General features: G+C 34.0%; 1 protein-coding gene across 1 annotated transcript in view; it reads left to right on the top strand.

The window, feature by feature from the left end:
• Positions 1-18060, top strand: part of PTAR1 (protein prenyltransferase alpha subunit repeat containing 1) — a 50714-nt gene that overhangs the window by 17545 nt on the left and 15109 nt on the right. The window contains exons 5-7 of the mRNA XM_025051398.1: positions 4185-4251; positions 13075-13179; positions 15052-15265. Of these exons, the coding sequence (XP_024907166.1) occupies positions 4185-4251; positions 13075-13179; positions 15052-15265 (386 nt within the window). The remainder of the gene's footprint in view (positions 1-4184; positions 4252-13074; positions 13180-15051; positions 15266-18060) is intronic.

Raw genomic sequence — 18060 nt, 5'->3', positions numbered from 1 at the left:
AAACTGCAAAGGAAAATGGTATATAGTTGGTGAAATGTAGAGTCTTTGGGTCAGTCCTCACTCAAAGAGAATAATTGTAGACAGTGTGCTAGACTGCAAAGAGCATCTGCTTTGCAGAAAAATAACTGGATTTACATTCAATTCATCAACACAGTGAAGTCACTCAGGAATGACTTTAAGCAAATGACTTAACTTGTTACTGTTTTCACACTGATAGGTCTCAGAGAGTTTTGTGGGGATCACATGAATTACTGTGTGTAAATGACCCAGCACAGTGCCTGGCATATAGTAGGCTCTCAGGAAACACTAGTGTTCTTTCTCTCATTTAACCAGAGCCAGTGGGGAAGAAGAGCAGAAAAATACATGTAATTCAGGAATGATTCTTCTATTACGTGCAATATTTCTAATCTAATTACTCCTTGCTTCATTGGCCCTTTCCCATTTCTGAAATTCCATTTCACTCCTACTTCTTGGATCAGGCTGGAATGCTTCCTGAACGAAGTCCTGTCTGAACTTGAGTCTTGAATCAGGAAGAGTTAGCAGTTTATCAAAGAGGCAGGGAGAAGGGCCTCTGACTGCATTTGTCACTAGGCACCACTGATTGTTGGTCAAGGCTTTTGATATGTCTTAAATCCTGAGATTCTTAAAAGTTGAGAAGTATCCCCTCTGCTCAGCAGTCACTGCTCAGAGAGCTCAGGAGATTATTTTCTTCCCTCTGGTGGCCCTCAATCCTGGTATTGCTTGTGGAACTGGTCTAGGAAATAGAAGCTTTGTGACAGGAGTTATCATTGAGTTCTTAACTGTGTCAGGTACTGTCCTAACTTTTCATTGTTAGGTATGCAAATTAAATGATTAAATGAATCATTTAATACCCCCATGAGATAGCACTGTTACTAGCTCCATTTTACACATGAGGAAGACATAGGCACAGAAAGATCACATGATATGTTTAGGAGCTTCCCAGTAAGTGGTAAAGCTGGGCTCTCACCCCAACAGTTGCTGTTGCCCTGCCAGCGGGGAACCCTCTGGTAAAGGAAGCATTACTTTAATTAGTCTTCCTCTCTTCACATAGCCACAAAATGAAAAGTGGGGACTTAGGTGTTTTCTGTGTTAGTTTTTATCTTTGTTGTTGTACAGAATTATTTCCCTCATAGAGGATGAACTTGTCTTCATTTATGGGTAGAGTGGAAGACTTGCATTAGAAGTACAAACAGATAGCAACAACCATTGGTCACACACATACGTATGTATTTTTTTAATGCAGAAAGGAAGAATTCAAAAAATGAAATACCAATTTAAGTAATATGATGAATTTTGAAAAATTATAGACTTCAAAAGAAATTCTAAAGGCCTTACCATCATGCACAGATGTTTCCATATACCTGCGTAACAAACACATTTCATTGTTTATTTTACAAATTTAAAAATATAGACATTTTCACTGTAGGAACAACTGCCTCATTATTTTTGACTTCTCTAATTGGTTGATTTTGAAAATTTTTATTTTTTTGGTAAGTAGCAGCAGTGTTTAGTCAAACAAGTATTGAGTAGTTTGTCAAACAACTGTGGTGAAATGAAACAAATCTCATTGCTTAACACTGAAGTTTATGTTATCATTCCCATTTCACAGATAAGGAAACTGAAGTCCAAAGGTCAATAACTAAGTAAGATATACAGAGAACATAGAGATGAGATTGCTTTCAGCTAGGTAGGTCAGGAAAGCCTTTATGAAGAAAGATTAAAAAAAAAAAAAATTGGAGCGAGGAGGACGTTTCCTGCAGAGAGCATAGCAAGCAAGAAATCTATGTTATATCTAGAGAAGAGAAGGTAGGAAGATAAAGAGGTGTGTTTAGAAAATGGTCAAGTTTGGTTCAGGTAGAGTAAAGCACATGAGGGGAAAGTAGTGGAAAGCCTGGCTGACAAGGAGATTGGGACCAGGTTCTAGTTTCCTGGTATATTTCTCCAGCACTCTGTGCTGTAACACACTCTTGTACCCATAATCCTGAGCACACTGTGTGTGAAGTTACATGCCCCTTTACCTTGCTCAAACTTTTTTCCATGGTGTGCAATGCCCTTTACCACCTTATCTATTTATAGCCTTCCCTGAGTACTCCACAAAGAATTAATTGTCTAGTGGTCCCCAACATGTGATATGTGTTTCTACTTCACAGTTATTTCATTTTGCCTTATGTAATTGTTTACATCTTTTCTCCAACTAATGGGTAACCTAGAGGGCATCAGGTCTATTGATCATTATATCCATTCTCTCAATCCTGAGGGCCCAGTTTAATCTTTGCACATAGTCAATACTTAGAATATTTGTGGAATTAAGTGAATAATGGTATAGAACAAAATTGCATTTAGGTTTTTTGGTAAATTAGCACCAGACACTACTAAAAGTAAAAGAAGGAAAAAGTTAAATTATTCTTTACAGAAATATTGTGTTTATGCATGTAATGCTTGTAATGAAGATAAAGGTAAAATATAAACATGTGCTAATTCTACTTTTCGTTGCTCGTTTATCAAGTATACTCAGTAGTAATGAAATCATAGGCTCACAATAAATGTTAATCTCTTATGAAGATAGTTGAGACGGGAATAATTGTTTTTCTTTTTTGCTAGAATATTTTTAAATGACTATAGGGATGTATTTATGTGTGTTTTTAGATTTTAAAAAATTTGTATTTTAAATACTGAGAATGCCCCAGTTATTTATTATTTCAGTTGCAGTATAATTGAGTTATTAAAAGCAGTCAGATGCTTTTAATACTAAATTTTCTTAAACTCTCTAAATGTCAGTATTAGGCAAATTTTCTTAAACTCTCTAAATGTCAGTATTCCTATCTGTAAGGTAAAACAAAAATATCTTGGACTGTGATTATGAAAATTAAATGAAATAATGTAAATAAAGCATTTGTCCTAGTACTCAATAATACTAAATAACTAAAATTTTTATTATCTTACTTAGCATTTAATATGAGTTTAGTAGAGGTTTCTTTAATTTAATGTTATGACCTAGGTTGATCATCTTAATTCTAAAATTCTCTTTTTAGTTTTAGTAAAAAGAAAACAGTATGTCTAAATATTACTGATTTTGTTCTATGGAATATAGGCTTATGGAACTTATTCGAATATATAGGAATTCTGTCAAGACCATGATAGATAAATAGATAATGAATATATATAGGTTGTTCATAAGCTGAAAATAGAAAATAATAAATGAAAAATGGTTCATATTAATAATCGTAGATAAAGATGTAAATTAAAACAAGCAAAGTATAATTTGTTATTTTAGTAACATTTTTAAAAATATAATTATGTAGGTCAGAATTATGGGAACATAAGTACACTAATGTAACTCTTGGCAGTATTAATAAATATAGTCCATTTGGAGGACAATTTGGAAATGCTTAGTAGAAGCTATACTAATAATTATATTGTTCGACATAGTAGTTCTACTCCTAGAAATATATCCACAGAAGATAATCTGTGAGACAAAAAGTGTGTTTTAAAATGTTTTTAGCAATATTATCTATAACAGTAAACACCCTGAAGAATAAAATAGTTAATTAAGAGATTGTTATGCAGCAGTTAAAAATGCATACTGTAGCAATATAGGAGAATGCATATGTAACCATGTTGAATGAAAAACATAGAGCAAAATTTCATATTATCATTGCTATAGCTATGTAAAAATATGTATAAGAAAGGATAATCTTCTCAGAGATGGAAATGGATTGTGTGAAATAAATTGGATTATGAATGATTTTTTTTCCTCTTTTGAAAATTTACACAGTCAGTTCTTGAAATATTTGTGGGATTAAGTGAATAGTGGTATAGAAATTATTTCTTTTCCTTGGTAAATGTAAAATTAGTGTCAAAAACTAAAAGGATGAAGAGGTTGATTTGATTACTTCTTATAGGCATATTATAAAATTATTTCGGTGTCAACTTTTTAAAAAGAGTTATACTTAAAGTAGAGAAAATTTTAAAGATAATCTCCTTATCCCTGACAGTTTGGAACAAGGTGTATCTATTATTAAAATTAGTATGACATGAGATATATATATTTGTGTGTTAGTATAATGTGAGCTGTATAAAATGAAATAAAGAGGGCCTTAAAGAGAAGCCAAGCTTTAAACGATAGGACTATTCGTTTTTAACATGACTTCTCTTTATTTTAGAATTGATAGATGTCACATGCACCCTGCTGCTTCTAAACCCAGACTTTACCACTGCATGGAATGTGAGGTATGTCATGAAATTGAAATTGTCCAAATTTCCGAAGACATGTAAGCCCCATGCATTGTTAGTTTTTTTGAAAAATGAAATATAAACCATATATCCATGGCATCTTACACTTATTTCTTATACTCATTCTTTAAAATATCTCTATGACAGTTCTGATATACACTTTGCTCCCTTTTGCATGTTTATGTCTGTTCTCTGTAAACTTCTTTCCTGAAATATAAGCTGTTATGTTGAATTACAGTATACCATTTGATACATGCCTCTATTTTTTCCTTTTTAGGTGGGTAGGGGCAATCAGCATAATCGGTTGGTTAGTAAGGCATTGGTTAGTACATATGAGAAGCACTGCAGTGTGTAGGGTAAGCATCCAAGGTCAAGAACTTTTAGTCTCAGTTTAGTCACTAACATTGTGACTTTCGTGTACTAATCATGTGAAGTATCTGGCACTCGGTATTTTGGAAATGGATCACATTTTGTTGATATCTTAAGTTCTTTAATTCTCATTGTAGCTTTAAACAAAATATTTCATAGAAATATTAAAATTCAGACCAGGTTCATTTTTTTCATTGAATTTTTTTCAGTTAAACAATATGTGTGTTTTTAAACACTTAGTGGTTCCTTAGACTAACACATTATCTAAGGGAAAGCAGGGTGCAAATTATAGATAATAAAATTGAAGTCCCATTGAACATTGTGAATGCATTTAAAATTTTCCTTTAGGAAAGAGCCATTGATTATAGTTCTGTGTCTTTATAGATGACTTAGACAATATTTAATTTTCTTTGTATTTTAAGCAAGGTTATGTTTTGAGTTAGTGTTTTTTAATAACTATTGAACTTTGTATTTAACTGATTTTAGGTAACTTCTATTATATGTCTTTTTAAAATTGTCTTTTGAATAATGATTAGATACTTAGAATGAAGAGTAAGAAAAGTACAAAATGAGATATGTGACTTTAAAAATTTACATAATTCCGATTTTCTTTTATGGAAAGCACCGCAATGGTTAGGGAATAGACTACAATGTTTATGAGTAGCTACTATATTCTAAAGACCATACTACAACTTTATGTTATCTCATTTAATTCACATATTTGACAGCATTTATTCATTCATTAGATATTTATTGATTAACTATTATGTGTTAGGTTCTAGACACTGGAAATAGAGCCACGAACAAAACAAACAAAAATCCCTGTCCTCCTGGAATTTTTATTCTAGTAGAAGAAGAAAAGCAATAAGGACATTCATAGGTAAAATATATAATAGATCGAGTGTTAGCAAATCCTGTGAGAAAGAAAGGGGAAAAGGAAGGTAGGGAAGGCCAGAAAGAGGATGGGAAGAGTGGTATTGCAGTTTTAAGTAGGGGACATTTGAGCAAAAACTAGCATGAAATTGGGGGTTTTAAAACTTTGGCTATTGTGTGGAAAGTGGACCGTAAGGGTACAGGGAGTGATTAGGAAATTAAGAATTGGTTGCAGTAATTTAAGTGACAGATACTGGTGACTTGAAGTAGAGCTTGGTGGTAAAAGCAGTGAGAAATTAAGATTCTCACTGTATTTTAGAAACTATAGGAGCTTTGACTGTATTTAATAAACAGGTTTTAAAGACACAGATGGTGCATTGGAGGTAAGAGAATGAAGCTAGTCTAGGTTGACTGGTTTTTGGCCTGAGCAACTGAAAGGATGGAGTTGCCATTTACTGAAATAGGAACATCTGGAAGAGGAGTAGATTTAGGTGGGGGTTGCTGGTTGGAAGTCAAGAGTTCAGTTCAGGATGTTAGGTTTGTGTCTAGTTAGTTACTTGTGTATGAATCTAAAGTTCAGGTGAGAGTTCTAGGTCAGATGTACATTTGGGAATCACTAGAAAATATATGGTATTTAAAGTCATGAGATTGTTTGAGATACCCAGAGAAGTGGGTATAGATAGAGAGGAGAACCAGTCCAAAGACTAAGCCCTGGGACACTACAGGTTTCTTAAGTTGCACAGTCCAGTAGAGTAGCCACTAGCTACATTTGGCTATTGTGCCCTTGAAATGTGACTGGTCTCAGTTAAGATGTGCTGTAAGTGTAAACTACACATCAGATTTCATATCCCCAAAAAGTAAAATATCTTATTAATAATTTTTATATTTATTACATGTTGAAATTATAATATTTTGGATGTAGTAAGTTAAATATATTACTTTATACTTGTTTTTAATGTAGTTGTAAAACCTTTTAATTACATAGATGGCTCCCGTTTGTGACTCACATTATATTTCTGTTGGACAGCGCTGTTCTAAAGTTTGCGAGATGAGGAAGAATCAGCAAAGGAGACTTTTAGGAAGGTACTATAAACTTACAACTGAGAGCTTTCTTAAGGGAAGGGTCCCTGTCTTGTCTTGTTTTTTTTTTTTCCTTTATTTCCCTAGCATCTAACACTAGTGCCTGGCACATAATAGATAATCAGTTTGCAGAATGATTAAATTCAGTGAGAAAGAAATGAAGATAATAGAGAAGTAGAAGTATCATTTTTATTCATGTTCTTATATGCCTCATCAAAGAGGAGTTAAAAATCCTTTAAAAAAAGATTCTTACTAGCATAATGTACATATACATACATACATACATACATACGTACATACGTATATATTATTCATTGTACATTCTAAAAGGCAGTTCAGGATAGGAAAGAACCTAGTCTTAAGATACATGGATCTTAGTCCTTTTTCATCAGTTAACTAGCAGGTGACTTTGGGCAAAATTTTAACTTCTCGAGTTTTAAGTTTCCATTATGTGAGATAAAAGATTTGAATTAGGTGATTTTTAAAACTTCTTTTGAAATTGACTTTTTAAAATTATGTATGGTTTGGTCTTATAAAGGGAAATTGTTTCATGTATCTAGTTTCAATTATGCTAATAGCAGTTAATCTTGAAATTATTCTAGTAAAATGATTAGTAGAGTTTTATGCTAGATGAAAGGAAATCTTGGTTTTCAAAATCCATTGTTGATATGTGTTCTAGTAAATTTTAATTTGTATTGGTAAGATTAATTGTCGTATTAGAACATAAAATCATGAATACATTGGAGGGGAAAACAAGCAACTTTGGAAGTAAACTGATCCAACCCTAAAAGATATTTTGCTATTCAAAGATTCAATATTTTATGTTTAATTGTTGGTATATTCTGCAGTAACTCTGAGAATAATTGAATGATTTTTACTGTATTTTATAAATTGCTAAAAGATGGTATAACACATTGGTAGTTCAATTTATAGGTATTACAGTCTTCGGTGAAAAAAATACAGGCAAGAATAAATTTTTGAGCTGATCTCCTGTGATTACAGTGAGTGATACATATAGTTTAAAAGTCAGCTGGTTCTAGAAAAAAATGACAAGTATTTCTTTTTTTTTTTTGGTTTGAATTTGCTTCGAAAATTGGTGAATTACTTAAAGAGGTTGACCTCATAATAATGTCCTATTTTTTTAATCAGTCTGTGAACATAGAGTAAGCAGAACATCTTTGAGCAACTAGAATAGCTGACAACAAGCTGTGATGATTCATGTCCTTTACTCAAGCCTATTGATTTAAATTGGTAATTTTATTTTATGTAGGTTTGACTTTTGGTTTGACATTTTGAGCTTAGAGACCTTGAGCAGGTTACCGACTCTCTCCCACCTTCGGTTTCCTCATCTGTAGAATTGAGTTAATACTAGTTTGCACTATATAAAATTATTGTTTTTGTAGATCAAAAATGATGAAATTCAAGCATCCACATCCTTGTTTCTAACACTATTCTCTAATAAAAGGAACTGGGCTTCTTGGAGAAATGGCTTATTGATCAGGGTAGGGAATGTACATGATGAGCCTGGAACATCTTAGAGAGCCAGAAAGTAAGGAAGTGCGCAAAAAACCATATGATGGGGATATGTCGAAGGGATTCCAATGGCCAAAGCTGGAACAATTTGAGCAATAAAATAACATAATGTTGTCTTATACCCCAAACTATAAAGTAGATATTCATAAGTTCATACTGACAAATAAATGATTGAACAAACAAATAGGAAACAATAAACAAATCTGCCATATAGAATAATTCCAAATAATTTAACTAGATAACCCCTCTCAAGGAGATGGAACGTAACTCCCTACTCCCTAAATGTGACTTTCATCCAAAAAGTACAGTGGAGAAACCTGGCACATGCTACCTGAGCCAGGTAATCAAGGTCAACATCAACAGTGATATGATATGATGAAAATGGCACTTTACCTTTGAGGTCTCTTCCTCCTCAAAATCTATAACTCTAGTCTAACCATGAGAAAAACGTCATACAAAATACCTGATCAGTACTCTTTAAAACTGTCAGGGCCATCAAAAACAAGGTATATCTGAGGTGCCAAGAGGAGCCTAACGGAGAGATAGCAGTGGAATGCAATGTGATATCCTGCATGGTACCCTGAAATAGAAAAAGGACATTTGGTAAAAACTAAGGAATTCTGAATAAAATATGGTCTTCTAATAGTAATCTTTCCTGATTGGTTCGTCAGCTATGACAAATGTACCATGATAATATGTTAATAATATAGGAAGCTGGGACCAAGGTATACAGGAATTCTCTGTACTATTCTTAGAACTTTTCTGTAAATTTTAAACAATTTTAAAATGAAAAGTTGATTTTAAGAAACAATTGAATATTGGCATTTCATATGGTTCAATATAACCCATACTTGGGTTCTCGTGGGAATTAAATTAGATAATATATGTAAATCATGTAACACAATGCCTGACTCAGAAGTGTTCAATAAATGTTAAGTTTTATGAGGATGACTTTTATTATCATTATTATTTCGGACAGAATAACTGAAGATTGAGGGGGAAAAGATGACATTTGTTTATTCGGTATTTAGTAAGTATCTAGTACCGGGTTAACCAGTGGAGATTTAGCCATAGACAGGATACAACATGGCCCCTGGTCTCCTACAAATCTTCAGTAAAGTGACAGGAGAGAGAAGCTGTAACTATTAGTTTGAGATGGAGAGAAGACAGAAAAACTTTAAAAAATAAGATAAACTTTGCAGAAATATCAAAGTACAATAACTCATGTAGAGGGATAAAACACACTACTCACCTTAGTAACTCCGAGAGGCTCCCATGGGTGAATTTTAGCTTACAGTGGAGTCTTCAATGGAAAATGATATTTTTTAAATACTGTTAAAACGGTAAGTGAAATCTGTCACAAAATTTTAAAAGAGTAACTTTTATTATTTGAAAAATCCGTGTGAAAAACCTCATTTCTTTTATAGTTCTTTATTAAAACTGACGTAGTCTACTCCCTTCTCCCACCTTATAAAAAAGTCAGTCTTCACTTAATTTCATCCCACAACGAGGTTGCACGTGTAGCATGGCACTGTTCCTTACCACCCCTGCTTTCTCCTCCCAAAGCAACACAAATGCCTTTTTCTTTCCTAGTTTTTCACATTTATTTTATGGCCCTTACTTTATTCCTTCTTCCTCTAAGCAGTGTACCACTTAAGGCTTTAGGATCAATATAGAAACACAACTCATTCACTATGCCTGAAAATAAAGCCGCCTCAAATTTAAAGCAGTACTCCCTCCATTTCCTCAATAAGAAACAAAACAAAACAAAAAAAGTTAGGCTAATATCAGTATGTACATAAAATAAGCAAATGTCTTCTTATATTTAATTTTTCAGTTACACATCTTTAAAATAACGTGACATTTTAATTTATGAATTCTTCATTTTCCTGCTCACATTTCTTTAAACAATTCAAACTCCTCACATGGTTTTGTTGACATTGTGACTTTGTCATCATGAGAGCTATTTCTTTGAGTTGTCTAGCACAGTTTTTCAAAGCACATTATGTCTACTTATATCTAAGTTGTTTGAGATACAGCACTTCTTAACTCCATCTGTTGCTGGAAATTTTACCTCAAGCTGGATTCCTACTTGAATATGTTAGAGCAGTTGACTTTTTATTGTATCTCTAGGTTATGCGATAGCCATAACTTAACCACTTACCATATTTCTTCTTCAAGAAATCTTTAAAAAATTGGTTTATGACAACATCCAACACCTAAAATGTTCAGTCCTGCCCCCAGGAATATTTATTAAATTTACATTAAAATCAAGTGATCTTTTTAAGTATCCATATATACCAGTGATTGAGCTTGTTTCAAGCTTAGATATCTTCCCAAATAGTACTTTGTTGTTCAAAGTAAATTAAGAAAGCACCCTTAATTTAACATACTTTGTAAAGATTCAGTTATAACATGACTTCTGTTTTGAAGAAAATTTTGATTATTTCTCCTTAGTTGTAGGTATATGGAGGAACATAGGTAGGCAATTGTAAATAAAGAGGAGTTTTAATCCATTTCCCATTTGCCCCAAGAATACTTGCCGGTGGTGCATGTGGCTGCCAGGTTTACTCCATGATAACTTGCGGATTACAGTCCTAACCTTACCCCCCAAAATTTGCCACAAAATATCTAGCTTTTATTATTTTCACATCACTCTAGTGTATAGATAATCTTTGGAAACAAATGACATCATTCTATTTATAGCATTCTCTTTTTAGTGGTGGTATTTCCATTTACAAAATAGTGTAATTCTCCATCACTGAAAATGTCAAATTCTAGAAAACGTAGCATTCTTACCTGTGATGTTAACATCATTCTCAAACTTGTTAGCTGAAGATTCATTTGATGAATCCAATTTATGTGTACATTTCTGTTACATTAGGATTAGAGACAAGTTCTGTTCAGAAATAACTCCAAGGACAGTTTTTATATTTTATTTTCACATTGAAAACCAGTTGGATTTGCTTCAGCCTCAAAGAGTATGTATATGTAAAATTAACACTGGCAGCGATCCAGTTTTTAAACTTTAGCGTACATCACCTAGAGGACTTGCTAATACACTTTGTTTTGGCCCACTGGAGTTTTTGATTCACTTGGTCTGGGATGAATTTTGAGTCTGTATTTCTCACATGTTCCAGATGATGCTATCGTAGCCAGGGACCCTACTTTAAGAAAGTACTTAAAATTACATAGAGCAATATTTTGCCTCCTTTTATAGTATAGGTATCCCAACTTATTGTATGAACAAAACATTACTGATTTCAGAAGAAAAAGGATCTAGGACTGCAAAAGTAAATGGCTATTGGATTAAATATTCATTTAATGACAAATTTCTTGTACATTGAAAGAAAAATAGTCAATAAATCCATCTGTTAAAGCAGCTTGTAAACCTTCTTGGTATCCCTTCAAATTATTTTATAGAGTGAAATTGCTGACCTAAAAATGATTGTAAAGTGCCAGTATTATCACTTGTTTAGTATTTTCATTAAAAAGTTATTCTTAGCAAATAAAAATTTAGAAGTAGTACATTACTGTTGGAAAGAAAATGTATTTAGGAATTAAATCTACCTACTACCTAAGGTAGAAGTATATGAGCTGGGCTCTGGTTTTGTTGGGATTAAACTTCTCTAAAATACATGAATAATCAGTCCTATCATAGGAAAGACATTTTAAGATTAATAAATACTAGCAAATGATATAATTTTATTTTAAAATTATAGACACATTGAAAAGTAGTATCAAAACTTATTTTCAAAAAGTTATCTGATAAATTATATCTAAACCTAAATTGTATTTGAGAAATCGGTGGAGCATTTTACATGACATAATAATTGCATTGAAGCTTCAAACAGTTTTAAAACAACACAAACTCACATTACTATTCTGTTTATATTCCAAAAATGAGTGGTCTAGTTTATCAAGAGCCATGCAGTATTTCACCTGGCAGTATGTCTTTTGGAAACTTATCCTAAGTAATAGTACAAATCAAAGAAGTCATAAGCACAAAGCTCTTTGAGAATTATTTTAGAATATCAGAAACTTGGAAGCAATCTAAATATCTATTCACAGGGGAGAAGGTCATTCATTTACAGCCTAGCTACTGAATGAAAACTATTTGATCACTTAAAATGTTCACTTGAGAGATTATATAGAACTATGAGGTAATTATTAAGATATAAGAATAGAATATAAAATTATTTTAAATATAGATGCATATGAGGAAATTTAGAAGGAAAATTTCAAAAATAAAAATAGTTTTGCTAGGATAATGATTTAATTTTTTTTTCTTAACATCTCAATCATACTGTGTAATATGTGTATTTTTTTGGTAATGAACTACACTATATCAAGTCCTACTTAGGAAGCTAGAGCAATTCTTGACTTGTAATGGATCTACCCTACAGATACTGATGTCAGGCCTTGTAAGTTTTGGAAATTAGACAAGCCAGAAAACCCCTTTGCCATCTCCCAAATAGGTAACTAAATTCATTTTCCTATTCACGTTTCATTAAATAATTTAATTCAGACTCTTCACATGGCTTGTTGACATCAGTGACTTTGTCATGATGAAAGCTATTTTCTTTTTTTGAGTTGCCTAGCACAGTTTTCTAAAGCACATCATAACTAATTTCTCAGTTGTTTGAGATAGAGTACTTTTTGAGTTCATGTGTGACTGGAAATTTTATCTCAAGCTAGATTCCTACAGGAATACATTAGAGCAGTTGATTTTTTATTGTATCTGTAGGTTTTGTGATATAGAGCTATTGATTTAGAGCTGCTTTTTCTGCTTATTATTTCAAGATTTTACGAATACATTCTTGACTACTGTGTTTGACATGTATGAGAGTTTTGTGGGGTGTTTTTTTCTTGGAAATTTGCTTCTCAATGAGATTATATTAATAGTCATGCAGTACATTTGGATAGAAAAATAAAGTAATGGTTCTTTTTATTTTTCTTTTACAGAAAAGAGCTGATCCTGTCTGGTACTTTAAATCCAATTAAGGATTTATATCTGGGAAAACTGGCCTTAACTAAGTTTCCAAAGAGTCCAGAAACATGGATTCACAGGTATAGTTAATTTACACCATACTGAATTCACAGGTATGGTTAATTTACACCATACCATTCTTTATTAGGATTCAGAATGACTGGAGAGAAAACACAATGCAAAGCAAGGTCACATATTGATTCAAAGTATGAATTCTAAAGTCAAGTTCCCTACATTTAAATCTAGATGTCATCACTCACTAGGTACCTGTGTTACCTTTGGAAATCATTTAATCACTTCAATCTTGAGTTTTCTCATTTGTAAAATGGGACTAATAATAATACCTATCTCAGAGTTAATAGTTGAGTTTATATGAGATAATGCATGTAAACACTACTACAGTGCCTGACACATATTAAATACTCAATTTTTAGCCATTATAATTAACTATCTGAAGCAGTCATGGAGATTGCATTAGATATTCAACTATAATGAGTAACCGAAGTTTTATAACTCATTCAGGTGTGTTCCTGGTAAAGTTGGAGGTGGTAATGGTTATGGTTATTAAAATTAACCAAATAAGGAAAATAAGAACAGCTGAAGTAAGTGGTGTATAGGCTGAGCTAAAGTTGCTAAGACCATAAATGCAAAGAATATTTTTAGGTTAAAAGCCTGAGTAAGATAGCCAAAATGCACATAAGAACCCTTCTCAAAATCCTGGCTGTTTGGAGGCATCTTCCTCTTGGACTCCATGTAATTACTGTATTTTGACTAAAATGAGATGGTGTGAGCATGCTCTTTAGGGTCAGAGGAGAAATTCTCTGAAGAAGTCTGTTCTCAGTTTATTAAAGCCACTTAACACTTTACTTACATCTTGAGCATTTTTAGGATCTTCCAAGGTATCTTAGCTGTAATCGTGCCTGCAGCTAGCCTGGCATATCAGCTGTCTCCAAACCATAAAATCAGTTGTATTTTCTCCCTTAGTAGAAATTGTGATAGCAGACTTCAGAGAAATGTATAGTTTTGTATATAGAGGTCTGGAAAGGGGTGGTGGCAGAGGAAGGAGATTATTAAATATGCATCTGTCAGTTTACTGGCTTTTCTAATGTTTTATAAAGCAAGCTTTTGTTGTTAAGTAAAAAACTATTATATGAAAATGGGTGTCCTCAATTTCTTGTACCTTTAGGTTGGAAATTTTCATCTCAAAGTATGCTTTCTTATGAGAAATATTTATTAAAACTAAAGACATTAAGTGGATAGAGACTTTTTTAGCACATTTTATTTAAATGTATGCTAATGAAATTCTTAAATAGGCAAGGGGAAAATTTGTGGCTAAAGACATTTTAAAGCCTGCGTGATGGTCTCACTAATTCTATTTGTTTCTGTCCAGATTCTATACTATATTATAACATTTTTGCTTAATGAAAGCTGTTCTAATGCAGCTTCTTGTTTGCAAACAAGCAAATACACATAGGGCGAGGCATGAACATATAATAAAGACATGAGCCATGACTCCTTTTCTCACATTTACCAGCCATTTAATTACATCCTCTCACCTTCAGCCACCACTACCAATGTGCATACCCACACACACCAACTGGCTTTACATTTCCTGGCCAAATGGAGTTTTGGAGTTGTCATTTTGAAACTGATAACATTCTCTTTTTGACAGATTTTAACATTTTAGAAAGGTTTTGCTTTCCTCTTTGTCCTTTCTCTCCCCTACCTTCGCCCCAAATCCATGCTGCTAAAGTTAAGAATGTCTTTAAAAACAAAAACAATGAAACAACAATCCTTCTGCCCCTGCCCCCCCCCCAAAAAAAAAACCTGGGCTCATAGGTATTATTTTGCATTATCTGGGGGTGGAAATTAAGAACAAAGAAAACTTTGATTGTTTTCCTCTCTGGTTTATGTTCTTGCCTCATTGTCTTTCTCACATGCCATGTTAACAGACGATGGGTGCTACAACAGCTAATTCAGGAAACCTCCTTGCCTTCCTTTGTGACCAAAGGAAACTTAGGAACAATTCCTGCAGAAAGGAAACAGCAAGTAATACAAGAGGAGATGGAGGTCTGTGGTGAAGCAGCAGGGAGATACCCAAGCAACTATAATGCCTGGTCCCATCGCATCTGGGTTTTACAACACCTGGCCAAGCTAGATGTCAAGGTAGGACTGTTAATTCCGTCTCTCTAGCACATTCTGTCTGCTCTTTAAGTCTTCCAGTAGTAAGTAGTTCCTTCTCAGAGGTGCAGTAAGGGGGGTAAGTAGAGGAACTTAATGGCAGCCCAGCAGCCTAGAGAGGATCGTGACAGCTGATACCCCCAGGGAATCTCTTGCAATTAAAAAAAAAGTTTTCATTCCTTACCAGCATATTTTGGCACTCTTAAGGCTAGTACTTTGGTAGGACAAAGGCAGGTTTAAGCAATGAGGAAGACTGAGCATAACTCATTTTGCCCTGAAGCAGGAAGGGATTATAAAACCTTATAGAATTGAAATTGTTCTTTCTTGGTAGTCTCTGGTTATACGACTTATTATGCTGAATTAGCTGGCTGCCTTTTCATAATCTCCTCTCTTAGGAAGGAACAGAAGATTTCACCTAAATTTTCCCAAACTTGGCAGAGTCTGTAAATAACCTAAGAACTCCTAAGTCTCACACCAGGCCTATTATTTGGAATGAGGATAAGATTTAGAGATCAGTGTATTTCACATACTCGGGGTTATTTGGATGCAGAGCCAGTTGGAAACCGTCGCAGCCTAATCCTTTTAGTTTGGAAATGAGGAAGTAGAAGATTCCAGAGAATTGTAATGGCTTAGACTTAGCTGTGGTTACATCACTTGTTATTCACCAGAATGAGAAACAAGTATCTTTTTGCTGGTTCTTATGTACTGTAGTGTTTCTATTTTTTTTCTTCCCTTTTTATGGTATCAGTGCCATCAGAATCTAGGGTACTTTTGTGAAAGCCTCCCAGGCTTGAGACAGTTTACAGGGGTCAAAATGCCTCAAGTGGTACTTCCACATTAATGGGGAACTGTGCTCTAATTTTTATTCACAACCCACTTCTTTTGTACATCTCTTTTCACAGGTTTCCTCTCCTTTCTGTTTCTTAGCCAGAGATTCCTCCAAGAGAAATAGAGTTTTTATTTCTGGCAGATTTTAAGCGAACAATTCTAGAAGAATAGCCCTTCCCTCCAGTTTATATGGCTTTGTGTTTCAGGAGGGAAGGACACCTAATGAAGTGCAAAGAGCTAAGACAGAATCACATCGACTTGGGCTGAGATTCTGGTCCTACTAGCTATATGTGGACAGTAAGGCTTTAATGTTTTCATCTGTAAAATGGGGCTCTACTTTCTGCCTCAGTGGATTATCATGAGAATTACTTAAGTTAATGTACATAAAGTAGTGGGCATCTAATAATAGAGGCTCACTAAATTTTGGTTCTTTTCTCTGTTCCCCACAGATAGAAAGTTTAGATGAAACTGACTACCAGTTTGCTAGGTCAGCTCAGTACAATTTGTTCACGTAAAAGTGTTAAAACTCTTGAGTCCAGAAAAGCTGAGACATCTTTGGAAACTCCCTTGCCTTGGTTTGAACCTTTTAAGGTGGCATTCCCATAAAATCAGGGACATGGGGCCAAGGTGAAATTTTTGGTTACTTGAGACCATCCTATGTTGAAGACGAGAACTCATTAGTGGTGTGTTGACTCAGCTGCCTCAGTTCACTCCTAGACTCACGATCCAAGGCTCACGTGTTGTCACTACTGCCATTGTAGTGTCTCACTCTCAATGAAGAGTGCTAAATTTGCAAAATCCCCTTTTCCTGTAAACCATTGAGCCTAGCTAGGAGATCATGTCCTGCTATTTTTTGTCTGTTAGAGCTGGGGTACCCAATCCCTGGGCTACAGACTGGTACCGGTCCGTGGCCTGTTAGGAACTGGACCTCATAGCGGGAGGTGAGTGCCGGGTGAATGAGCGAAGTTTCTTCTGTATTTGTAGCTGCTCCCCAGCGCTAGCATCACCACCTCAGCTCCACCTCAGATCATCAGACGTTAGATTCTCATAGAAGCACAGGTCCCTAATGCCAAAAGGGTTGGGGACTGCTGTATTAGAGGAAGTAATCGCAGAAATAGCAGTAGTCTAGAGCAGCTTAAAAATATATGTATAATGAGCCAGCATTCTTTTTACTTAGAATATTGTACCTGACTTTTTAAAGTGCTGGTATCCACCATTAATGAAGGTATGAAAACGAACATTGAAGAAATTGCTATAATCGTACCGAGGGTCAACATGGCAACATTTACCAGATTTTACCAATAACAAACCCAAAAATGTGCGTGTTATCTCTAATCTAGCAGTTCTGCTTCTAGGAGTTCATCTTAAAGAAATAATGAAGATGCAGTATGGTATAGTGACCACTCAGTGGTCATACAGACCTCATTTGAATCCTGACTCTACCACCAATTTGCTGTGTGGCCTTGAAGAAGTTTCTTAGCCTCTCTGACCTACAGTTTCCTCATCTGTAAAATAGAGTTGATGATAATCCCTGCCACATCAAGCGATGTAAATTAAATGGGAGAATCCACATGAAGTGACGATCACAAATGCTTATACTAAGCACTCAACAAATACTGGCTATTAATTAAATACAGAAGTTTGGTATATAAAAATACTGTTTATAATAGTAAAAAACTATTTTATAATAGTAAAAAACTCCAGTAATGAGGGATTAGTTACATTATAGTCCATGACTATATTGGAATGTTTTGTTGCTAGAAAAAATTGTATTTTGGAAGATTATTTAAAGAAAAATGTTCATAGGTTAAGGATATAAAATTAAATATGATATGGGTCTAATACAATTTTTAAATATGCTGTTAGCATTGAATGTGATTTTAAAGTGTTTAGAACAGTGCCTGGCATATTATAAGTACTCAGCAGATATTTACATGCACACAGTGCTGTTA

This window comes from Pteropus alecto, unplaced genomic scaffold (assembly GCF_000325575.1).
Source record: "Pteropus alecto unplaced genomic scaffold, ASM32557v1 scaffold95, whole genome shotgun sequence".
In the NCBI taxonomy this organism is placed as follows: Eukaryota; Metazoa; Chordata; class Mammalia; order Chiroptera; family Pteropodidae; genus Pteropus; species Pteropus alecto.
This window is presented reverse-complemented; position numbering and strand designations above follow the sequence as displayed.